The sequence below is a fragment of the Berghia stephanieae genome, chromosome 13 (genome assembly GCF_034508935.2).
Source record: "Berghia stephanieae isolate SIO BIC M18660-M18661 chromosome 13, UCSD_Bste_1.3, whole genome shotgun sequence".
Taxonomy (NCBI): Eukaryota; Metazoa; Mollusca; class Gastropoda; order Nudibranchia; family Aeolidiidae; genus Berghia; species Berghia stephanieae.
The window spans coordinates 17,452,241-17,478,916 of record NC_088372.1 but is presented as its reverse complement, the minus strand read 5'-3'; the positions used below and the strand labels follow the sequence as shown (position 1 = coordinate 17,478,916).

The 26,676-nt window shown below is 35.1% G+C and overlaps 1 protein-coding gene across 1 annotated transcript in view; it reads right to left on the bottom strand.

Annotated features, from left to right (window-relative positions):
- The window catches only part of LOC144958881 (cardioacceleratory peptide receptor-like), a 120,127-nt gene that overhangs the window by 21,811 nt on the left and 71,640 nt on the right, over positions 1-26,676 (bottom strand). The window contains exons 3-5 of the mRNA XM_078891141.1: positions 12,232-12,412; positions 10,920-11,014; positions 5,479-5,582 (exon numbers count right to left, since the gene is read on the bottom strand). Coding sequence (XP_078747267.1) covers positions 5,479-5,582; positions 10,920-10,944 — 129 coding nt within the window. The 5' untranslated portion in view covers positions 10,945-11,014; positions 12,232-12,412. The remainder of the gene's footprint in view (positions 1-5,478; positions 5,583-10,919; positions 11,015-12,231; positions 12,413-26,676) is intronic.

The following is a 26,676-nucleotide window of genomic DNA, read 5'->3' as shown; positions in this document are numbered from 1 at the left end:
AAGGCACTTGCTACTTTTTTTTTATTTTTTGTTTGATTAGAAAAGTCTGTTTTTTTGTGTCTGATAGGTGTGAATTTTCGGGGGAAATTCTAAACATGGCTCGTTAGGAAAGAGGTAAGCTGTGACTTATAGGATGAGATCTTACATGAAACGATATTCAAAAGAAATAAATCATTGGTCTTGGATTTTCTTGCCTTTTACATTATGAATATTTTTCATTTTAAATTTTATTTTAGTAAACATTCTCACATGTCAAATATCATTTAAAAAACAACTATCAAAATATTGGACTTCTTCTTCTTCAAGTACCAAGTATGTGCCAAACATCGGTGATCATGGTACGCCATTCATCTCTCCTACTTTGTTACCAAGCTGTTCAAACTATTCAAATATGTTTTTTCTTGGTCTACCTTTACTCTTTTTACCTTAAATCTTTCCTGTGAGAGCAAGATGTTCAATTCATTTATGTCGATTTAGGTGCCCTAAAAATTGCATTTGTCTTTTTTTATTGTACGAATTAATAACCTTTTTGGACAACTTATGTTACAAAAATATCGGACTGACAGTTACTGCACGTTTTCAATATAGAAGTAGGTCAGAAGTTGGCACCCGAAATTGTTTCACTTGTCACTGTCGTTATTAAAAAAGAATTCCTTATGGATACTGAAAAGCGCCAAAGCACTATTTAATATCTGATACGAAATAGTCATTTCGTTTATGAATAGTTCTTCCTACATTCTATCATTCAAACTATAGAAGTGTTGGGTTACACATAGTCTTGTGTGCCGGTACATTGTATCCTGCTGGCGGATGGTGTGAGCATTTTGGCGCAACGCAGAGGATCATTATAATGTGTATATATGTGTTTGTATGCATATATATATATATGATATATATATATATATATATATATATATAATATATATATATATAATTATATTTATATATATATATAGTAGGCATCTTTCCGTCTCGGAAAGAAACGATGGTTTGCGCCTGTATGACTTGGTCATATATATTATATATATATATATATATAAAATATATATATATATATATATATATATATATATATATATATATAGACCAAAGTCATACAGGGCGCAAACCATCGTTTCTTTCCGAGACGGAAAGATGCCTACTATATATATATATATATATATATATATATATATATATATATCATATGTTTGCACACGCGTGTGTGTGTGTGTGTGTGAGAGAGAGAGAGAAAGAAAGAAAGAAAGAAAGAGAGAGAGAGAGAGAGAGAGAGAGAGAGAGAGAGAGAGAGAGAGAGAGAGACGAACATAGAATGAGATTGACCACAAGTAATTTCATTCACCAATTACATCCATTAAGAGCTTGCTCCGTACGACAATGCTAATCTCATCTACTTCCAAGGCCAGTCTTTCATTTCCTTTCAATCTTTACATAGTCGATCATTCCACTTTCAATCATGCCATCGGACTAACCAATGTGACCCATCTTCTGAAATCGATATGGATGCGTTGTGTTGGTGTACAATACTCACAGCATCCGTCTGTCGGATATTATAACGTACCAAAACATGAAACTTTGTGTAACCTTGAGCTTTGAGCTTTGACCTTTATATAGCACAATATCCACGAAATGTGCTCAAAGCGCTTTACAAGGGGTCCCTGGTCAACAGCAACATTTAACATGTTGGACGGGACCTGACGCCTGTTAGGTGATATTACAATTTTTAGGACAAATACAACGCCGTAAACGGCCAGGTACTCATTTTACACCTGAGTACGGTGAGAGAATGTGAGTAAAGAGCCATTTTTCCAAGATCTCAACTATGCGCCTAGCGCGAGGCTCGAACCCAGGACCTTCCGATCCGAAAGCGAGTGTCACACCACAAGACCACATAGCCGCACATAGTCTTGAACGTTCGTAGTCTGATAGGTTATGGTTAATAGGTACAGTTTAGTGAGAATTACTCATAAACGCGGATGGCAAAAAGCAATAACAAAGCCCTGAATGACGACACTTCAGTCTAGGATCTATCCATCCTGCCCCTAAAATAGTTGTGCCACCTTTATACAACTTATTCATTATTAGTACTCCGAAGGACTGGACCTTGCCAGTGAAGTAGAAAAGGTAAAGGGTAAAGGGTTGGAAGTCACGACTTTCCTGCCCTATTTCGTACCTTCTATAATTTGATTTGCTGCCGATTGCATGAAGCGATGGTTGTATTGATAGAACGAAGTTGACGTCACCCAGGTCTTTGTTATTGTTTTTTTTTTTTTGTTTGTTTTGTTTTGTTTTGTTTTTTGCCATCCATGCTTATGAGTATCTAATTCTCACTTAACTGCATTAACCAGACTATAAACGTACAATGTTACACATAGTTTTTGTGTTGGTCCGTTATACTTCCGGATGGCAATGGTGTGAGCTTCTTAGCTAGGCGCGCACTGTCTATCACATCAAATTAATTACCGGAAGTGGTATCTGATCCCGAGAGATGCGTACTGTTAAATGTATGCAAAGTCGAAGTAAGAGAAAGATGATCTGTTCACGTACCTCTCAACCTCGTACGTCTTCCTCCTCGGCATCATTAGATACCATCCGTCGCCTACGCATAACATTAAGAAACACATAGATAATCAATCCGTCAAACAAAATGCCTGATGTCAACAGAAATCAACCGTCTTGTCTAAGTTCCCGAGACATAGTAGTCCTTTACGGGTTACAGTGCAATTTCACCCCCCCCCCCCCCTTGCCCTCCCCAATCAACATTCGCGGAGTTAATAAAAAATGTTCCAAGGCGTCTGTGTGACCTGAAAGTGTTGCATATGAGCGTGTAAAGGGGTTTATTCTTCAAAGACATACGACGGATTGTGGAGCTGGAGTTTTTCCCGGTTTCTGTAGCAATAAACTTGTTAAAAGTAAATCTGAGACCTTTTGTGATCAATCATGCGGCTAAGTGGTCAAGTGGTATGGCACTCTTCTTCGAATCCAAAGGTCCTGGATTCAAGGACCTGCTCTGAGCGGAGCATAGTTAAGTTCTTGGAAAAGGCTCTTTGCTCACATTCTCTCACCGTCATCATCATTATTGCCTTTTTCACCCTGGGTCAGGGTATAGGCCACAGACAAACAGTTTCCATCCTTCTCTATCCTGAGCTAACGTTTTTTTAAATCTCGTTCCATGTCTTATCACTTATCTGTATATCAGCTTCTTTAATTCTTTTCCATGCTCCTCGTGGCCTTCCCCTTGATCTTCTGCCCTGAGGTTCCCAGTTCAATACTGTCTTTGTTATAGTGGAGTCGTTGTTTCTAAGCGTGTGTCCAATCCACCTCCATCGTCTTCTTCCTATTTCCTCTCCCACTGGTTTCTGCTGTGTTCTTTTCTTTTCACCCATCGTATTCAGGTGTATAATGAATACCTGGACCATTAACACCTTTGTCTCAATTGGAAAAAAAATACAATATCGCCTAACAAGTTTTACTGTCGGCTAGGGATTCCATGAAAAGCGCCTGGAGTACGTTAAGCAAATTTTGCGCCATATAAAGGCTGAATATTCTTTTAACCGTTTCACAACGGTTATTTTTATCGGCATCAACGTAATCCTTGAAATTCAGTCCTGAGGGTGGAGTGAGTATCTTACCTTAACTCATATCATCAATTGCCAATAGGGATAATATAAAGAAAACATTTTTTTGGCAAAAACAAATCATCAGATCATAGTAAATCGAGAAGCGTGAGTCAAACACTTTGAGCACGTATTATTATAAGATGTTGAGATAATCTATTGATCCAGGCAAAAAAGATAAAGAAAGTCCAGTAGTATTTACGAGTCTTGGCCTTTAAATAATATCTAACGGATAAAAAGGAAGGAATGATGATGATGATGATGATGATGATGATGATGATGATGATGATAATAATAACAATAATAATAATAATAATAATAATAATAATAATAATAATAATAATAATAATAATAATAATAATAATAATAATAATAATAATAATAATAATAATAATAATATAATAATAATAATAATAATAATAATAATAATAATAATAATAATAATAAATAATAATAATAATAATAATAATAATAATAATAGTAAATATATAATAATAATAATAATAATAATAATAATAATAATAATAATAATAATAATAATAATAATAATAATAATAATAATAATAAAAAATAATAATAATAATAAAAAAAAAAAAAAGAAATAATAGAAATGAAAAAATAAAAAAAACAATTCAAATAATATAAAAAAATAATCGAAATATAGAGAGAGAAATAACAAAAAGAAACGAGACAGAAAAGAATAATGAGAGATAGATAGAAGAAGCGAAGATAGTATGCAATGAAGTAAGGCTTAGTATGATTTGAAGCAGATGAGAAGGATAAGAGAAAAGAAGACAAAGAAGAAGAACAAGAAGATGTGTACGAATGAGGACAATTTACCTGGTCCAAATTATTATAACACAAAACAAATCGTCGTAAATATTTAGGTCGGTAAACAGTTTATAAAATCAAACGGATGCACTATCAAATATTGACGTTTTTGCATACATATAATATGTCGACATGGAAAGAAGAATGGATGGGAAACATTACAATAAGAAGCGGAAGAAAAATACTGGGTGTTCGAGTTTTTGACGTTACTCAATACTCTATAGATAGAATGCACTTGGCCAAGGAGTTCACAACATTGCCATCCGGAAGTATAACGGACCAACACACAAACTCTGTGTAACCATGAACTTTTATAGTCTGGTTAATACAGTTTAGTGAGAACAACTCACAAACTCGGATGGCAAAAACAATAACAAAGGCCTGAGTGACGTCATCTGAATACTATCTATACAAGACTTTTTTTTTTAAATGATAAATGGTAAAGTACCCCGTTCGTAACCTTGATAATTGAGAAGAAACATGAGTATATTAGCTTAACGAAAACAATCAAAGTACTTTACATGAGCGGGATGTTTTGGGTTAACAATTCTTCTTCAGGACTAACAAAAGGAATTTGAACAATGCTCCTTCACATAAGATCCGGAGAGACGGTTGTTCAACGATGATGATGATGATGATGATGATGATGATGATGATGATGATGATGATGATGATGATGATGATGATGATGATGATGATGATTATGATGTTTATGATCGTGATGTTGATGATGTGGTGGTGGTAGTGGTGATGATGATGATATGATGATGATGATGATGATGATAGATGATGATGTGGTGATGATGATGATGTGATGATGATGATGATGATGATGATGATGATGATGATGATGATGATGGATGATGATGATATGAAGATGATCATGATGATGATGATGATGATGATGATGATGATGATGATGATGATGATGATGATGATGATGATGATGGTGATATTCAGGAACACGAGGAGGAGGAGTAGGGAGGCATGGAGAGAGACCGGCACGAGAGGGGATGAAATGAGTACTTACTGCAAAGAATTTGTGTAGTCGACACATGACGTCACCGGCATACCAATACACTACCGTTCTAGATATAATGTCCGGAAGGACAATAAGAGGACCAGTCAGAAGATCTGAAAGGAAATATTTAATTATTGAATATATATATATATATATATATATATATATATATATATATATATATATATATATTGCAGATGGCGTCACTCAGGCCTTTGTTATTGTTTTTGCCATCCGCGTTTGTGAGTTGTTCTCACTAAACTGTATTAAGCCAGACTATAAAAGTTCACGGTTACACAGAGTTTGTGTGTTGGTCCGTTATACTTCCGGATGGCAATGTTGTGAACTCCTTGGCCAGCGCACTATCTTCTATCTATCTATCTCTATATATATATATATAAACAACGATGTTCAATCAAGTCCATAATTGTGTTCGGTTATCAGATCTGCAAATATGTGCACGTAAATCTATCACACCTTCAAGAGCGCTTATGGCATAATTGTGATTTCCCACAGAGGCAAAGCTGTTACTTGTCGGATACTCATTTTACACCTGAGTACGGTAGAGAATGTGAGTAAAGAGGATATTCCAAGGAATCAATTTTGCGTCGTCCAGAATGGGACTCGATCAAACCATATACACTGAGCTAAAAGGAAAGAAAAGTTGTGACGTCATACCTTCTACTTTTCTGGTTCTAAAATCATTGGAAGTGTTTATGTAACTAGTCCTTCGGAGAAATAATAACGAATAGTTTACATATTGAATCATAAGGTAGCTTAACTATTTTAGTACACAGATGTATAGGCCGATTATTAGGTTTATGGTACGTAAAACAGCGAGGATAGAGATCTTCATTGACGACAATCATGTATTTAGGCTAGAAAATAAGATGCCATCACTCTGAAAACAGACAATCATTTACACAAAGTATGTATTCAGTTCCCCGGAAGAGTGGTTTTACATTTCCAATTGGATAAGTACAAGTTTCTTTGACATCACAGTTTTCTATGTGGTCTAGTGGTATAACACTCGCTTTCGGATCAGAAGGTCCTGGGTTCGAGCCTCGCTCGGCGTATAGTTAAGTCCTTGGAAAAGACTCTTTACTCACATTCTCTCACCGCACTCAGGCGTATAATGAGTATCTGGCCGTGAACATCGTTTTCTCTGTGGGAAAAACAAATCGTAATACCGCCTAACAGGCATTATTTCTCGTTTTACATGTTACGTGTTGCTGTTGCTTAGGGACACTTATAAAGTGCTGTGAGCACGTGTAATGGATATTGCGATTTATATATATATTATATATATATATATATATATATATGTGTGTGTGTGTGTGTGTGTGTGTGTGTGTGTGTGTGCATTTTCTTCAAATAAAGATAATAATACGTGTCGTTTCGTGCTTAAACCTTTACTCAACAACAAAAAGATGTGAAGATATTCGTGAAGATGTATTGACCATCTGTGATGGTCTCACAATATACTATTGTGACGGTGTCTATCTAGGCCGTCAAATCATGTGCGGACAGCAGTGTTACAATTCAGCGTTCAATCAGATGCTTTACGTTCTTATGTTGTTTAATGCTCTTTGCCGCGGTGGAAGTGCCTATTGATGAAGCGTGGCCGCTGTTAACGTGGTTTTTGCTTGTGCAGAAGCCTCCCGCAGTTTCAGGAAGACTGCGCCTCCGACTTCACGAGGGACAGAATTTTCTGAATCGACATCCACCTCGTATGTGCAAGTGTCAGGGATGCCAAGAACGAGTGTTGCTGGGACTTATTTAGGCCCATACTTGTGTCACCGTTCATTATGAGTCTGAGAGGGGTTACTCTGCATATGCTCTCTTGTTTTGTTAAGCCAATGCCAAGTGATCGTCTCCTGTTTGACGCCGAGGGTTGGGGCTGTGGGGGGGGGAGGGAGTATGGGTGGACTGCTACCTTTATCGGGCCACATTCTTCACGTGCTTTTGTCAGCGTTCCAGACATAAACATGCAAAGTTGAATCTTTCTTCTCAACGTTCGTCTACCCCGACACCCAAGCAAAGTTCTCCTCGATGAAGTAGCCAAAGCCTGGGCGATATGTTCTCAGAAACTTAGGCTCCGCGCCTCAAGTTGTTCCCGCCAGCTTCCTCAGTAAGACTGTTGCGTTTTTCATCTTTCGGGTAACAGCTTCGAACTCGATGGACTCGATAGGTCAGACTGCGGCCGCACAAAATCCCCAGCAACCTCGGAAATGATTCATATGGGAAAACGTGTTCCGCCTTTGGTTATATATTAAGGTGTCACTGCAGCGACCGATTTGGAAATGTTCATCTTCAGGGTACCACGCACTGACGAGACAAGAGGTTTAAAGTGGGTTGAGTAGGAAATATACAGCTATGATGAGAGTAAAGTTTTAGATGGAAAACATAATGGAGTAGATGTTTACAAAGGGTTGAATGGGAAACACACAACACTGACAAGAGTAGAACTTTACAGAGGATTGAATGGGAAACATACAGAAGTGGAGAGAGAAGATATTTACAGAAATATTGAATGGGAAATATCCATTACTGACGAGAGTTGAGGTTTATAGAGGTTTGAATGGGAAACATAACAGGGCTGAAGATAATAGAGGTTTACAGATTGATTGAATGGGAAACATGCAATCATAACAAGAGTAGAGGTTTCAGAGGATTGAATAGGAAACATGCATCATGCACAAAGTAGACTTGTGTAGATAGAGCATCAAATGGTAAACATACACCTATCACGAGAATTGATGTTACCAGAGGGCGATTGAATGAGACGCATCACAGCGCTGACGAGAGTAGAGATTTACAGATTGATTGAATAGGAAACATACAAACTGACGGTTTACAATGATTGAATTGGAAACATAGCAGCTCTGAGAGTAGAGTTTTACAGAATGATTGAATGGTAAAGATACAACAATGACAAGAGTAGAGTTTTACAGAGGATTGAATAGCAAACATACAATAGTGACAAGAGTAGAGGTTTCCAGAGGATTGAATGGTAAAAATACAATACTACCAAGTGTAGCGGTTTCCAGAGGATTGCTTGGTAAACATACAATACTGACAAGAGTAGAGGTTTCCAGAGGATTGAATGGTAAAAATACAATACTAACAAGAGTAGAGGTTTACGGAGGATTGCTTGGTAAACATACAATACTGACAAGAGTAGAGGTTTCAGAGGATTGAATGGTAAAAATACAATACTAACAAGAGTAGAGGTTTCCAGAGGATTGCTTGGTAAACATACAATACTGACAAGAGTAGAGGTTTCCAGAGGATTGAATGGTTAAAAATACAATACTAACAAGAGTAGAGGTTTCCAGAGGATGAATGGTAAAATACAATACTACCAAGTGTAGCGGTTTCCAGAGGATTGCTTGGTAAACATACAATACTGACAAGAGTAGAGGTTTCCAGAGGATTGAATGGTAAAAATACAATACTAACAAGAGTAGAGGTTTACGGAGGATTGAATGATAAACATACTATACAAACAAGAGTAGAGGTTTACAGATGATCTAAAAGATCCAGCTGGGTGGACAGGGGTTCAGAAATAAATTATCAACTACGCCCAGTATTCCCGGCCCCTTTGCATGTGAAGCGAGTGCTCAATCAACGGAACTATTGAGACCTCCATGATATATGTATCGATTTATCCAAATTTTATCTTTCAAACTCCAAAACCATTTTTAACACATAGGAAACCCCAAAATCATACAACTTGGTGGCTATTAGTCGCGTAAATGAATTTGATAAAACACGAAGTGCTACAAGAAAATCTAACTCTTTATCAATAAAAATAATAAAGGAAAACAATAAAGATAAAAGACATCAACACCAACCCCCCCCCCACCCCTCCACACGCACCCTCCACCATCCCCCTCCCCCCCCCCCCCCAAACCCTGAATAAAGTATACATCAACAGATAAATGAAAATCATATTTGCAACACTTCATATCAGGAAGGGCTAAAATATTATTGGAAATGGCTATGACTTTTCTATATGCCAAACTGATTTACATTACTAGTTCACAGGACGCCAAAATAAACGTATTATCTCTAAGTTTCTGTCGGTCCATATTAACGTTTATTTTTCTGACAACAACGGTTTATATGTAAAGGCACATTTGAGTTGACTTTTATTATCAAAACTGTGCGAGTGTGTCTATGTCAATATTGTATTGTTATAAATGTGTAACCAAATGACAAATTGCCACTTTTTTAGGACAAAGATAAATATATATATATTATTATTATTTATTATTATTATTATTATTATTATTATTATTATTATTATTTATTATTATTATTATTATTATTATTATTATTATTATTATTATTATTATCATCATTATTATTATTATTATCAAAACAATTTTCTTTGTCTGTGACCAGAAATATCAGTCAGCAGTCGTTTACCACAACGATATAGATAGACCGAAGATGACGTCACTCGAACCTTTGTTATTGTATTTTGCCATCCGCGTTTGTGAGTGATTCTCACTAAACTGTATTAACCAGTCTATAAACTTTCAAGGTTACACATAGTTTTGGGTGTTGATCCGTTATACTTCAAGATGGCAAAAGTTGTGAGCTATTTAGCCAAGCGCATACTATATATATTATAAAAGCTCATAACAAATGAGACAATGCGTGTCAGGAAACACGATGGACTCAAAACCCCTTTTCAGTAAACAAAAAAAAAAATTCCTGCAAAAATTTATCAGATTTCAGGAAATGTCTGAAGACTGAGTTGTTCCGTAAAGCTTATTTTTAAATGGAATAGATGTTGGTAGCTTTTGTTTCTGTATTTATGCTTATTATGTAGTGTCGTGATTTAAAAATAAAAGTTACTTTTATGTTTTTCGCCTCAGAGCAAGATGAACGTGGATGTTTAAGCACAAAAAAAATTCATTATTTAAAATTTTATTTATTATATTATTTATTAAAATCCTTAATACCCTTCTCTTGTCTTTTGTATTATTAAATATTATTATATTATATTATTATTAATTAAATATTATATTATATATTATTGAGTGGGTAGTTTTGAAAAATTCTAATGAATCAAAGGTAAATTGTCACTCTGATCCATTAATTTTTACAACCAAATTGTTCAAACGGTCTAAACCAGGACTCAAAATGCCAAGCGGCGCAAAAACCATGAAAAGAATTAATATACCAAAAAGGAAATGATGCTACCTAAGATCAGCTTTATCCACATAACGGAAAACCAATACTCCGAGAAACGCACAGAATTGACATGAGAACTTAAAAAAATACACAAACAATGAATTATACAAGCAATACAAAACGTCAAGATTACAGTCAAAAGAAACTACAGAACAAACAAGAAATATGATGTACATCGGAAGAACAAAGCGAAAGAAAAACGAACTAAAAATGAGTAAAGACAAATACATCTCACAGGCCACCCAGACTCCACGTTACATAGAACATCCGCTACTACGACATGACAAGCACAGCGTCACACCACATGTTCCGTACAAAGAAACAAAAAAAGAAAGCACTGGGATCCGAATGGAAAAAAATTATTGATGAGTCCTCGGCAGGCAAAGTTGTCAGTAGTATAACATCACTCACTTGGGATTGAAGGTCTGGTTGAGATCCTCGGCGATGTTAAGCTTGGAAGTCGTTCATTGATCTTCGTACTAGGGAATGAGAACCTGAGAGCCGTTATTAGCGTTGTCTCTGTCCGAAAAAGATTGTAATAACGTCTAACAGGCGTCATGTCTCGTCGTCCTACAGATTAAGTGTTGCTGTTGGTCAGGGACCCGTTGTAAAGCGCTTTGAGCACGTTTAATGGATATTGCACTATTCAAAAACCTCAAAATAAGGACAAGCTCATGGGGCAGTTGGGTCCCTCCAACCGTAGCCTTCGTTAACTAAAATCCTGAAACTAACCACAAATTGTCATAAAAGAAGACAAAGATCACGGGAAAAAGTTAAATGTGAGTTGCACGAAACTAACGCATTTAGTATTCAGGAGCATTTTCAAAAATATTTTGTCCAATATATTTTAATATTATATTCATTCCACATATATGTTGAATGCGCCTAACCTTGGTAAATTCATTCTTATGATTAGATTAAGACCGGAACGCTCTTCGCGAATCATGTGTAAGCACAACAAAGTCACGCTCTTCCCGGCCAGGCGGAGTTGTCGTACCAGTAACGTCGCGGGTTCAAACCCCCACCACCGCCGCTTACATTTTTATTTTCTATTTTCTTCTGGCACTTCCCTATTCACTTCATCTCTTGTTGTTATCAACAGATTTAGTAACATTCAAACGAAGATTATCAAAATTCTTCAGCCTAAACACCAACAATGTTTGTCACATTCAACAACTCTCTCCGCCCTCTGAATACACATACTCAGAATAGAGTCGACTTTGTGTCACATTCAGATTCAGATTCATGTGGAAAAAAAAATGGTATTCCTTCAAAGCATTAACGCCCTGGACTTCGTTGCTTGCTATCCTTTGGGTAGGCCGCTAGTCTGCGGTAAAGTACTTCTAATTGTCTTCAACAGATCCAGCTACTTTATTACTGAACTGGTGGTTTGAAAAATCAGCGGGTTAGTTAGACTATATTCTCGACTTCACTTACGATTGACAATGGTCTCATTTGGTTTTGATGAAAGTGCTCTACCAACAGAGCAATATGGACCCCCGATTTGATTTTTAAAATATTTTTTAATCCAAAAAAAAAAATAAATAAATAAACGTTCAGCTAACCTTGTAGAATTCAGGTAATCTCTCCATCGTTACGTTGCCGCTGACGTTGGTGTTATTATCACCATTTCTTGTTGAAGACGTCGTCAACTCACCAGACAATGAAATATCCGCTATAGTCGATGACTTTGATGATGCCATTGTTATTTTAGGCCGATTATCACGTGAGCTACCTGTATAAAACAAAAGAGATTAATTCAAAACTATGTTTATAAAATATTCAATTAATTTAAGAAAAAATATTTACGGCTATGTGGTCTTGTGGTATGACACTCGCCCTCGGATAGGAAGGTCGTTTGTTCGAGTCCCGTTCTGTCTTGCATTGTTGAGTTCTTAGAAAACTATCTTTATCTTAATTTATGCTAGAAAATAAAGATTCCGCACTCTGAAACAAGAAAATCACTTGCACAATGTATTGATTCTAGTCCTCGGAAAAGTGGTTTTATGCTTCCAATCAGGCATAAGCCAGTTTTTTTGCCATCACAGTTCTGTTTTCTATTATAATAATGTCATGTCAAGGGACTGAAGGAAGAAGAAGAAGAAGAAGAAGAAGAAGAAGAAGAAGAAGAAGAAGAAGAAGAAGAAGAGAAGAGAGAAGAAGAAGAAGAAGAAGAAAGAAGAAGAAGAGAAGAAGAAGAAAGAAGAAGAAGATGAAGAAGAAGAAGAAGAAGAAGAAGAAGAAGAAGAAGAAGAAGAAGAAGAAGAAGAAGAAGAAGAAGAAGAAGAAGAAGAAGAAGAAGAAGAGAAGAAGAAGAAGAAGAAGAAGAAGAAGAAGAAGAAGAAGAAGAAGAAGAAGAAGAAGAAGAAGAAGAAGAAGAAGAAGAAGAAGAAGAAAGAAGAAGAAGAAAGAAAGAAGAAGAAGAAGAAGAAGAAGAAGAAGAAGAAGAAGAAGAAGAAGAAGAAGAAGAAGAAGAAGAAGAAGAAGAAGAAGAAGAGAACCCAACATTTTTCGTTAAAATAAATCAAAATATGTATTGAAACGTGTAATTTCAACTTTCCATTTGCTCTTATGTCTGGAGCTGATTATAGCACTTTAAAAAATTATCCAGGATTCTTAGTTATATCAACCAGCTATCCGTCGTAGTCTGGAAAAAACACGTATTTAGGCATTTGGCCAGAAAACGTCCTTTAAATACCAATCGATGTAAATGACCCTCATCTTGGCAAAAATAATCAAACCTGGGACTTGTTTGAAAGGCCCCATGTTTGAAAGTTTTTGCCAAGATGAGAGTCATTTAAATTTATTGATAATTGAAGGACGAGTTTTCTGGCCAAATTGTTAATAAATATGTTTTTCCAGCGTACGCCGGTGGTTAACTGTTAAGCAATTTTGACGTGTATTCCCTAATCCAAGGTCCGTTTGAGGCAGAGACAGACAGTAAATGATAGAGTCTTAGAATTCTTATCTCATTAGGAGAATAAATAAATATTTGAAAAATAGATGTATAAATAGATAGATAAAGAGATAAGTAAACAAATATATAAATAATATATACAGATAAACAACCATTTCAAACTATGATAAGAATTAAAATAAATAAACTATTTTCAATATACCAAGATGGCATGGTTATTTACCTTGCATAATGGTCTGGCATGAAAATTAAAATTATTTTATTTATTTCAAATGTGTTTGCAACTGCGATAAAAGGTCAGGTTAAGTCCAAGTTAATCGTGGAGTGAATTTTATCCATATGTCTTCGAATTGAGCAAAATTAGATTAAAGTATAATTTTTCTTAATAATATGTATATTGATACTGTTCATTTTGCCGGAAAACTCACAACATTTCACCAGCCGGATGTAACGCACCAACACACAAAACTATTATTAACCTTTAACCTTTATTATTTTTATTATTATTATTATTATTGTTATTATTATATTATTATTATTATTATTATTATTATTATTATTATTATTATTATTATTATTATTATTATTATTATTATTATTATTATTATTATTATTATGCTATTATTTTATTATTATTATTATTATTATTATTATTATTATTATTATTATTATTATTATTATTATTATAGTTAGTAGTAGTAGTAGTAGTAGTAGTAGTTAGTAGTAGTAGTAGTAGCAGTAGTAGTAGTAGTAGTAGTAGTATTAGTAGTAGTAGTAGTAGTTTTAGTAGTAGTAGTAGGTAGTAGTAGTAGTAGTAGTAGTAGTAGTAGTAGTAGTAGTAGTAGTAGTAGTAGTAGTAGTGGTAGTAGTAGTAGTAGTAGTGGTAGTAGAGTAGTAGTAGTAGTAGTAGTAGTAGTAGTAGTAGTAGTAGTAGTGTAGTAGTAGTGAGTAGTAGTAGTAGTAGTAGTAGTAGTAGTAGTAGTAGTAGTAGTAGTAGTAGTAGTAGTAGTAGTAGTAGTAGTAGTAATAGTAGTAGTAGTGGTAGTAGTGGTAGTAGTAGTAGTAGTAGTAGTAGTAGTAGTAGTAGTAGTCGAATGATTGATAGAATTTAGTGAGATTACTCATAAAAATGAGTGGGAGCTAGAATCAATAGCAAAGATTGAGTGACTTCAATATCGTACTATTTATAAACTTCAGACACGCCATTGGACATAGTATTTGAGCTAATATTTCAAACTAAACAGGGATTTGTGTAGGATGAAAACATTCAAAATCTAATTGTAACTGAAATCGTTCATCCCTTCCTAAACTGATGAGAGAGACACAGTCAAAAGGATTAGATAATGTCTGTTTGAATTAGATCAAACACTAGAAGTTTGAATGCTATAGATCAGCTTAATTCCTATTCAAATGTTACCTTTTTGATATGATGATGATGATGATGATGATGATGATGATGATGATGATGATGATGATGATGATGATGATGGTGATGATGATGATGATGATGATGATGATGATGATGATGATGATGATGATGATGATGATGGTGATGATGATGATGATGATGATGATGATGGTGATGATGATGATGATGATGATGATGATGATGATGATGATGATGATGATGATGATGATGACGATGGTGATGATGATGATGATATTTTATAATAAACGAAAAGAATACTACTACTACTACTACTACTACTACTACTACTACTACTACTACTACTACTACTACTACTACTACTACTACTACTACTACTACTACTACTACTACTACTACTACTACTACTACTACTACTACTAGAACTTGAAGTCGAAAGTTTTTGACAAATTGAAGGTCATTATAATCGATTGCCATCTGGTGGCCAAAATGTTTCAAATGTGTTTTTTCAACGAATTTTGGATAGGACACAATAAAGAGAGACCGTTTTTATGTAGAAAGACTAAAGATTAAGTCAATAGTTTTTGACGAGACACATCAATTTAGTCAAAGACTTCAAAGTTAATTATGGTAACAGTATTAGGGACTGGACTTAACCGTCTCGCTCATGCCTACAAACACCCACAACTTTGTACTCGCTTAGACTTCGTAACTGTCAACAACAAAATGGCTGCCGGTTGCTGTTAAGAGTTCTTGATCTCCGTTCTGATTTTTTTTAAAAAGCGTCCCAGTCAGAGGATCATTTAAAGAGATCGGCAAGAACATCAATTTACAACGCTGCCGTACTCTGGAAAAAAATGTATTTAAACATTTGGCCTGAAAACTCGTCCTTCAAATAAAACAATTCGACAATTGAAGGACGAGTCTTCTGAATGAAAACAGTAAGAATGATCTGAAATATGTCGATTAACTTCACATTATTGTTTATAAACAATGATTGTCCGAGCACGTGTGTCATAAATCCCATGTTTTGATTGGTCAAAAATCAACCGATTAATTGTGGTGGTGGGTCACATCTTCGTCAATTCCACAGGGACCAGCAGGGGTTAACAGTTAACAAACCAGGTCAATCCTATCAACGAGATCCTCCTAGTCAAGTCATGCGATACGATGAGTTCATTAATTCAAATTCCCTAGACCTTACCCATGCTCCGTATGGTCGGTGACCTTCCCGTATTGTCCTGTCCATTTTGGCCTCACAAACAATAAGATTTAAAGTGCGTGGTACATCAGGGATGGCTATGGGCAATGCTTCGGAAAACGCCCTAATGTATTAATTGACGCTTTAAAATGAATGCGATTTTATCCCGTCTTCGTTCTTACTATTATTGTTATTATTGATTTTATGCGTTTAGGTAAAATACACAAAAACTCCGACAGCCAAATCTAATATCCCAACAACTCGGAAAGGGTGTGTAACATTGAACATTTATAGTCTGATCGATATAGTTCGGTGAGAACTAAATAAATAGATAGATCAATAAATAGGTAGATGGATATATTGCCATACAGATATACTTTTATGTATATATATATATATATATATATATATATATATATATATATATATATATATATGTATGTATTTATAAGCAAATTGATAGATAGATATCTAGATAAGATAGATTATAGATAAATAGAAAAAAGAGATAGAGAGAGATGAATATAGAAAAATAAAGATATAAGGCATAAGAAATACAGGGTAATAAATGGACAAAGAAGAAGAAGAAGAAGAAGAAGAAGAAGAAGAAGAAGAAGAAGAAGAAGAAGAAGAAGAAGAAGAAGAAGAAGAAGAAGAAGAAGAAGAAGAAGAAAGAAGAAAAGAAGAAGAAGAAGAAGAAGAAGAAGAAGAAAGAAGAAGAAGAAGAAGAAGAAGAAGAAGAAGAAGAAGAAGAAGAAGAAGAAGAAGAAGAAGAAAGAAGAAGAAGAAGAAGAAGAAGAAGAAGAAGAAGAAGAAGAAGAAGAAGAAGAAGAGAAGAAGAAGAAGAAGAAGAAGAAGAAGAAGAAGAAGAAAGAAGAAGAAGAAGAAGAAGAAGAAGAAGAAGAAGAAGAAGAAGAAGAAGAAGGAAGAAGAAGAAGAAGAAGAAGAAGAAGAAGAAGAAGAAGAAGAAGAAAAGAAGAAGAAAGAAGAAAGAAGAAGAAGAAGAAGAAGAAGAAGAAGAAGAAAGAAGAAGAAGAAGAAGAAGAAGAAGAAGAAGAAGAAGAAGAAGAAGAGAGAAGAAGAAGAAGAAAGAAGGAAGAAGAAAGAAGAAGAAGAGAAGAAAGAAAGAAGAAGAAGAAGAAGAAGAAGAGAAGAAGAAGAAAAAAAAGAAAGAAGAAGAAGAGAAGAGAAAGAAGAAGAAGAAAAGAAGAAGAAGAAGAAGAAGAAGAAGAAAGAAGAAGAAGAAGAAGAAGAAGAAGAAAAGAAGAGAAGAAGAAGAAGAAGAAGAAGAAGAAGAAGAAGAAAGAAGAAGAAGAAAGAAGAAGAAGAAGAAGAAGAAGAAGAAGAAAAGAAGAAGAAGAAGAAGAGAAGAAAAGAAGAAGAAGAAGAAGAAGAAGAAGAAGAAGAAGAAGAAGAAGAAGAAGAAGAAGAAGAAGAAGAAGAAGAAGAAGAGAAGAAAGAAGAAGAAAAGAAGAAGAAGAAGAAAGAAGAAGAAGAAGAAGAAGAAGAGAAGAAGAAGAAGAAGAAGAAGAAGAAGAAGAAAGAAGAAGAAGAAGAAGAAGAAGAAGAAGAAGAAGAAGAAGAAGAAGAAGAAGAAGAAGAAGAAGAAGAAGAAGAGAAGAAGAAGAAGAAGAAGAAGAAGAAGAAGAAGAAGAAGAAGAAGAAGAAGAAGGAGAAGAAGAATCGTAATAATAGATGGAATGTCAATACAAAAACAAAATAAGAATTAAGTTATAAAAATAAATAAATTTCAATTTTAAAAAAGTATACCCAAGCTCTGGAACTTAAAAAGCATGTTCTGGGCGTACTGTAGTCATTAACTTAATAAATCTTCGTTTTTCGTTTCTGGCTGACGGTCGACTTCACACAAAAAAAGTATCCATTCATTCCTCTAAGCCCTTGCGTGGGATAAAGAATTGAATGTCTAAAGTACGCACGCCCAATCAAGCTTTTCTAAATTAGATGTTGTTTATGACTTGATGGTGAGGGGTCTTAAGTTAAGTATTGCCGGTTTGAGAGAGGCGTTTGGAGACGAAACATAAGGAAATAAAGCATATAAGATAAAAAGAAGGAAAGTAAATTAATATATGAAACATATGTTATGTGTTTATGTGTGTGTGTGTGTGTTTGTGTATTTGTGTTATACTCGCACAAACACACAGACAGACACAGACACACACACACACACACATATATATATATATAGATATATATATATATATAATTTATTATCTCATCTTTTAAGACAATTTTTAATCGCCAACAAATTTGTTTCAGCGGGTGCAATGGCTTCTTCGCGCTTCTTAATTGTCGAGCACTCTATATGGTCCATGTTTAGCAAGAAAATATAATATAATATCTCAATATCCACTAGGTTTGCTCAGGGTTCCAAGGAGTCCAAATAAAGGGCGATGTTGTCGTAGCTTATAAGACAAGACATAACGCCAGTAAAGCGTTATTTTGATTTTTTTTTGAAAATATATATGGACTACCATACATCCAAAAAAAAAACTCTAGATCTGAAAAAAACATATGTGTGAAACAGTGCCAGACAAAGGAAGAAAGAAAAATAAAAGGGAAAGATCATCCCCAATTATTAGTATTAATTAGTATTTTTGTTTTGTCTTTTTCATACACATGTTTTTATTTTTTTTAAAAACTGATAAGAAAGGCTCTGCGGTGGACACCTCAAGGAAAACGGAAGCGAGGCCGCCCCAAGGAGACTTGGAGACGTATCCTAGAGAGAAAGACCTAAAACAGAGAGGTCTGCTGACAGGACCAGGTGGAGATAACTTGCATCGCCTCAAATGCCAGCAGGCCCGGGGAAAGGATTGAGTGAGTGAGTGAACGAGTGAGTAAGTGCCTGATTCCTGATTTGTCATTCCAATACCCAGTTTATTAGACATCGCTCTTACTGCTATCTTGGTGAAAACAAGGTTAGGTTTTTGACCATGTTCAGATAAATGATAGACCAAATTGGAGTAAAATATAACTCCGATGTTAAAAGGTTAACCACCCAGACGGCGGGTTGACCAAGCGAGGTAAACAATCTCATACATATCCCTGTCATTTTCCATCAAAACGCATCATTAATATTCATGCTCAGAAAACGTTTACTACATTTAATGAATAAATTTAGATAATCCAACTTTAGTAGTAGTAGTAGTAGTAGTAGTAGTAGTAGTAGTAGTAGTAGTAGTAGTAGTAGTAGTAGTAGTAGTAGTAGTAGTAGTAGTAGTAGTAAGTAGTAGAAGTAGTGTAGTAGTAGTAGTAGTAGTATGTAATAGTAGTAGCAGCAGCAGTAGTAGTAGTAGTAGTAGTAGTAGTAGTAGTAGTAGTAGTTAGTAGTAGTAGTAGTAGTAGTAGTAGTAGTAAGTAGTAGTAGTAGTAGTAGTAGTAGTAGTAGTAGTAGTAGTAGTAGTAGTAGTAGTAGTAGTAGTAGTAGTAGTAGTAGTAGTAGTAGTAGTAGTAGTAGTAGTAGTAGTAGTAGTAGTAGTAGTAGTAGTAGTAGTAGTAGCAGTAATAGTAGTAGTAGTAGTCCTCCTCCTCTTCTTCTTCCTCTTCTTCATCTTCTTCTTGCTTCTTCTTCTTCTTCTTCTTCTTCTTCTTCTTCTTCTTCTTCTTCTTCTTCTTCTTCTTCTTCTTCTTTTTCTTCTTCTTCTTTATGTTTTGTTAATTTTTGAACAGTTTGAAATAGAGCGGGAGGAGGAGGGGGGGGGGGAATTCGAGCAATATCAAGCGATATGGATAATAAACGAAATCACGCCAAACTTGAACTATCAATGCAATGTGTTTAATTAAAAAGGAACAGTAATCATATGTAGGTCTACGGCTGTCTGAAAATACAATTCTAACACAATTTGAATGTTTTGGCCAGAAAACTCGATCGATCGAAATAAACGACAGGTTATCTTATTTTAAAACAGGGATCTCGACAGCCCCATTGGTAGAGCACTCGCTTTACAACCAAAGGGACCGAGATCGATCTCGGGTGCAGTCCAAAAAAAATCTGTCCCCCCCCCCCTGTCACCAAGCAGTGATTGGGTAGCTAGGTCAATTATATATATGGCGGAAAACACTTTGGAATATACTAGCGTCCCATCCAAAGGGTAGCAAACAATTGCTATTGTCCATTTTACGCTATAGAATCAATTCTGGCGCTTCAAGAAAGTCTTCAAGGATGTCCAGATTCGAAGGGTTTTGCCCCCTTTTTTTATTTTAATATATGTTTGATAATTTAAGGCCTTTTTTATCCCTTAATTATTTAAGGTTCAGATATCTGGCCAAATAAATAAAAATGTCTTTTTCTTTTCTGTTGTGAAATCGGCAGAACAGTATATAATGGCAGCGGCGGTCATCTTCATACTTATTCTGACCATTAATGGTGAAATATTTTCGATGCTATCACCCGATACAAATGAATCATATCTTCTTTGCCCCCTGGAGCAAAAGACGTGAAAAATGATGATAAATCAATTTTATACACACATAGACATCACCACACACAGACACTGATACACACGGACACACACACACATACATAAACACATTTATATATGTAAATTACGTAATAGACGACGGACACACACACACTTACATGCAAAACACCTTTAATATTAAGAATAAAAAAAATGTTGGCAAAAACTAGGATAAAGTGAAGCTTGATATATTGCGAAAAATATATGAATTGAATGTGATGTTTTAGTTTTATTTATATATTTGTAGGGTTACTTCTAGGATTGTGCTAGTCGATTATCAAATGGTTTCCGGAAACTTAGATCTTGTGAAAGATCTACTTGTTTTAGACTTTTCGAAGGCATTGGATAGTGTGCCACATAGACGACTCATCAGAAAACTGGATCATCGTGGAATTAAAAAACATTGACCTAAAGTCCCCCGAAAACACCATTGGTGAAGAAAACGACTCAACACAGAAGGAACAAAAGCTTGAAGAATTGGTCTGCGATAGAACTCATGAAATAGTCCTGGATGGAAAATAGAAATGAAAAATGTGACATTTTATTCGGGGTACCTCAAGGAACTGTCCTATGACCGCACTGCTTTCTAACATTCATTTACGACTTAGGGAAAACATGTCAACTCTTTCCAATATGACAGCCTCTCATTTCGAGTAATTGAAATCCAGAATGACTCAGATATATTACAGAATGATCTTGACTCACTTTTATCATGGGCACAACCTGCAGATGAAATCCCAATCGAGAAATTCTTTCTAATGTCGATGACAAACAAAAAAAAACTGCAAATTAATTATGAATACCAAATAGGCGGTCAGTTATTAAAACACGTGGACATAATACCCTACTTGGGAATCCAACTAAACAAATCACTGAAATGGGATCAACATATTGATGATATTGTGGCGAAATTGTACCCTTAGATTCCTGAGGCGAAACCTGTACCAGTGTCACCCAAAGGTAAAAGAATGGGCATACAATGTTTTTGTTTTTTTCAAACTTGTAATGGAATATGCTTGCACAGTGTGGAATCCTTATCAGCAAAGCCACATCAAGAAAATCGAACAAGTTCAAAGGGCAGCTTCGAAGTTTGTTACCAACAATTAACTTGCAGCGCGAACCAGGATGCATTACTGAGGCCCTGAAATTGTTGTAATGGAAAACACTGGAGAGTAGACAGAAAGACAAACACCTCCAACTTCTACACAGAACAGTTCCATTCCAACAACACAGCAGTAACTCTACTTCAATATTTCACAAGACAACACTGTACAATCAGAAGAAATTATCATAGCGGTAAGTTCAAAATTCCAACACACAGAACAAACAGATATAAAAACAGTTTCTTGCTTCCTTAGAACCATCAAGGAATGGAACGCTCTCCAACCAGAAATTCTAGATGTACCAACAACAACAAATTTGGTCCACTATTAAACAGTTATGTTCAAACTCAATAACACAATGAGGAAGAAAGCCACCACATAAGTGTATCAAATGTGAAGGGATGGGTAATTCGCCTTTTGCAGATAAAGACGTTGAACTTGAACTACTACTACTACTACTACTACTACTACTACTACTACTACTACTACTACTACTACTACTACTACTACTTACTAATATATTTATCATACTAGTTCATCCACACTACAAACTATACTTTCTACTTCAACCTAGATAACCTCTAACAAAATTCTAATTACAACAACACTATATTTACTATTACTATCCACTATACACTACAACCTACTACTATACAAAATACTACTTATACCTTTGCAATAAATACGTTAACTTGAACTACTACTACTAACTACTACTACTACTACTACTACTACTACTACTACACTACTACTACTACTACTACTACTACTACTACTACTACTACAAATACACTACACTACTACTACTACTACAACAGTGTACTACTACAATATGACCTACTACAACATGACTACTACTACTACTACTACTACTACTACTACTACTACTACTACTACTACTACTACTACTACTACTACTACTACTACTACCATTACAACTAACACCACTACTAGTACAACAACTCCTACTCCTACTCCCACTACAACTACTACTACTACTACTAATACTACTACTACTACTACTACTACTACTACTACTACTACTACTACTACTACTACTACTACTACTACCACTAAGGTTACAAAAAAGAACACCAGCAACCTAGACCCAGTAATTCGCATAAGACGGATAATGCACTGAGCATGACAATCTTCCATAAAGGGAGAGAACTCAATTTTTTGTCCTGTTTACTACTGTTGTCTGGTTATGATATACTTCTGTCCTCGCTGTACATGCGACATGCAACGTGACGGGAATCATAATTTCTCACATCCGAAACAAACAAAATAAATTGCACGAGGATTACATGGTTTTCTTATTCAATTACTCGTTGGGTATTTCAACAACCTTCATTAAAATTGCGTTTAATACTCAATTCCTATTTTAAACAACGGACAACAAATTTGAGACTAAGAAGCATAGGGCATCAACCTCAATTTTACACCCGCCATAAATTGACTTAGGGTTTTTAACTTTTAAAATTTGACAAATATTGAAGTCATATTGAAGACCAGAAAAATACAGGGTGTCCATAAAGTTTTTCCCTGAACTCAAAGAGGTGTTTTTTTTTTCAGGGTGTCCATGAAGTTTTTGCCTGAACTCAAAGAGGTGGGTTTTTTCTGAAATCGTTATAGATATTTGCATTTGATTTTCGGCATCTTCTAAGAAAAAGTCATGCATTTATACTCATTTATTAGCCATCGACCCTCATGTTACCACTAAAATTAGAAGAAGAAAAATGAACTTAACCCTCTCCTTACCAGCCATTTTCAGGATTTTCCCCAAAACTTCACGCCCAACTAACACAAAAATATATTTTTTATCACTTTGACATAATAGCAGAAAAATGCTTGCCATACATAATTTCTTTAGCAAAACCTGCTCTATAACACATGAAAACGAATAGAACAAAAGAAACAGGTATTCAACAATTGCTTAGATTTATATTATCGGAGATTGCTCGAGCTCCTGTCAACCTATGGTTGTCGATGGAACTGATCAGGAGGTGAAGCATAGAAAAAGCATAGAAAAATGACGTCTTTTACGTTCAAGTTGATTTTCCTATCTTTTCTGATGTATTGCGAGTCCATGTGTTTTGGGGATAAATGGATGGATTTTTCATAAAAGATGACGAAAATCAGATGGAAATATCTATAACGGTTAATGAATAATACTACTGGAAATCAGGAAAAGACGTTTTGGCCACCCTTTATAATAAATAACCTTACTTACTTACTAACTATCCAGCGTTGTCCTCATTGACTTGGGTTGCCGTGACTCTGCGATGACAAATGTCTGCCCTTAAATAACCTAGAGTATTTATTTTATGTGTTTGGTTTTGTTAATATTTTTGCTTAGTTGTTTAATTACATATCATTACATTTATCTTTTTTGTTAATTATTATTCGCTTAATTTTTATTCAAATGGTTGATTAGCCTATAGCAATGCCCAATGTAAATTTTCAGAAGTGGATAATTGAAGTACATCTTATGTTATCTTATCTTACATAGCGTAATATCCACTGAACTCGCTCAAAGCGCTTTACAAGGGGTCACTAGCCAACAGCAACGATTAACATGCATGACGAGACATGATCCCTATTAGGTAATATTACAATTTTTCTTTTACGACATAGACAATGCTGTTAACATCCAGGTATTCATTGTATACCTGAGTACGGTGGAAAAATGTGAGGAAAGTGCCTTTTTCGAAGAGTCGGTTATTTTTCACTCAGAACTGCTCGAACCCTTGACCTTAAAATCCGAAGGTGAGCATTATACCACTAAACCACACTATTACTCACTTCCAACAATTTTGAATCGGAAGAGAGAACGTCATGACTCCTGCTTTCCATTAAGTCGTATTTCGTTAGATATCACATTACCGCCCAGCTAAAATGATGGAATCCCTTGTGACGTGCAGACAACAATAGAACATTCTCCCTACCTCCCCCCCCCCCTCCTTATCTATGAATTAGCATGAGGAATATAAACAATGACCCAGATACAATGTCTAACTTGAGTATGGAATGCTTGAGCTCAAAGCAAACCATACTAATAAGCAATGGGCATTGTTTTAGTCTCTCCTTACCAACTACAGGAAAATCGTCACATTCGTTACGATCTAACCAACAACTTTCTCATTTGATTATTCGTGTTTCTCATAAACTTTGATGATAATTTGTTTATTATAGCCATAAATACTTGACACAGTATTGTAGAGCTCATTTTGCTGAACAATATTAAACATAGAATGTACTTGTTATTCTTATGTTTGAGTAAGAAAAATCTAATTTTGTGTTGGGAGGATGTGAAGTTTTGGGAAAAATTCTGAAAATGGCTTGTAAGGAGAGGGTTAAGTCCTTTTGACATGTTTTATACTGTTGGGGACAATAGAACTTTTTGTGTGTGTTTTATTTTTGTTTTTATAAAGGTTTGCGACACATTCAGATCATATAAGCGCCAGTAACAGTCAATGGAACTGAAAATAAAATGGAATCTATCAACAGTATATTTTATGCCCACGCTTATCTTTCAAAGTGTCTGTACCGGTGAAGTGCATGCCCAAGGTTACCTTTCAAAGCCTGTGTTAGTGAATTATATCCCGACGCTTACCTTTCAAAGTGACAATAACGATTTCAACAATCCTATCGTAATTGGGATTTATACATTTGTGACCCATCGTCTCAAAACGGTATTATGTCGGAACGAAACAGATGCTTAAAAGCCGAATTAAATGTTAAACTGATCAAAACTATAAATTGTTGGCATTAGCAACCTAAAATATGGTATCCATTCTCCTCAATAAAACATACAAACTCAACACAAGTCTGATATTTCTCACTATAAATTCAATTTTCATCATCTTAACCATCCCGACGTAATACCGTTTTGGGGCGAAGGGTCAGATTTTTTGAAATAATCAATTGTCTTTGTCGGAAAGAATATAATATTGGAACACATGCTTTTTGTCTGATCCAACATATGAAATGTTGCTGTTGGCTTATGACTTCTTATAAATCGCTTTGATAAACAAATGTGTGTGTGTGTGTGTGTGTGTTGAACCCGTGACCTCAAGAAGTCGGGGAAAAGTGGCTCTCGATAGACTAGAATTTGAAGCGACTTTTTCGGGGTCATGGATAGGTCATACGGTAGAGTCACGTTCACCCCGGCGAGGCGGAGCTGTCGTACCAGTAAGTTCGGGGGTTGAGCCCCCCATCACAGCCGCGAAGTTTTTATTCTCTGATGTCTTCTGGCACTTTCCTGCCCACTTCATTTAAAATATATATATATATATAATATAATATATATATATATATATATCACTTATTATTCCTTAACCGCACAGGCACACTCACATTCATACCGTTCTTGTGTCATATTTGATTAGTTTTTTTAATCCCCTCTCAGTCTGAGTAAGTTTAGTGGATATTGTTCTATATAAATGCCCACGTTCAAAGAAATAAACTTGGACAACCATTAAGTACTATTATTTACTGCTCTAACCGAGAAGTTTTATAAATATCCAAACGACTACAAGTACAAATCGCTGAATTTGAAATTATGAAACCACTATTCCAATCCCAAAAAAAAAAAAAAAAAACAATTTGAAAAAATATTTTAAAAAAAGCAAAAGCAATGGAAAAAAAAAAAACCCAGCAATCACAGAAAATCTAATCGAAGTAATGATTTTGTTGTGAGAAGATGCTCGACATATGCATAAATGACGAAAAAGCAAAGCAATTTTTTTGATAATTGAAAGAAAATAAGGAATCTGCGATAGGATGATGCTAATTATTAACTGCAAAATCTAAGTTTCTGAACAACAGGAAGCAATAAAATCATAATTATCTTCATAAAGAAACGATTACGTTGAATTATAAGAAAACAACACGGGAGAAAAACACATCGT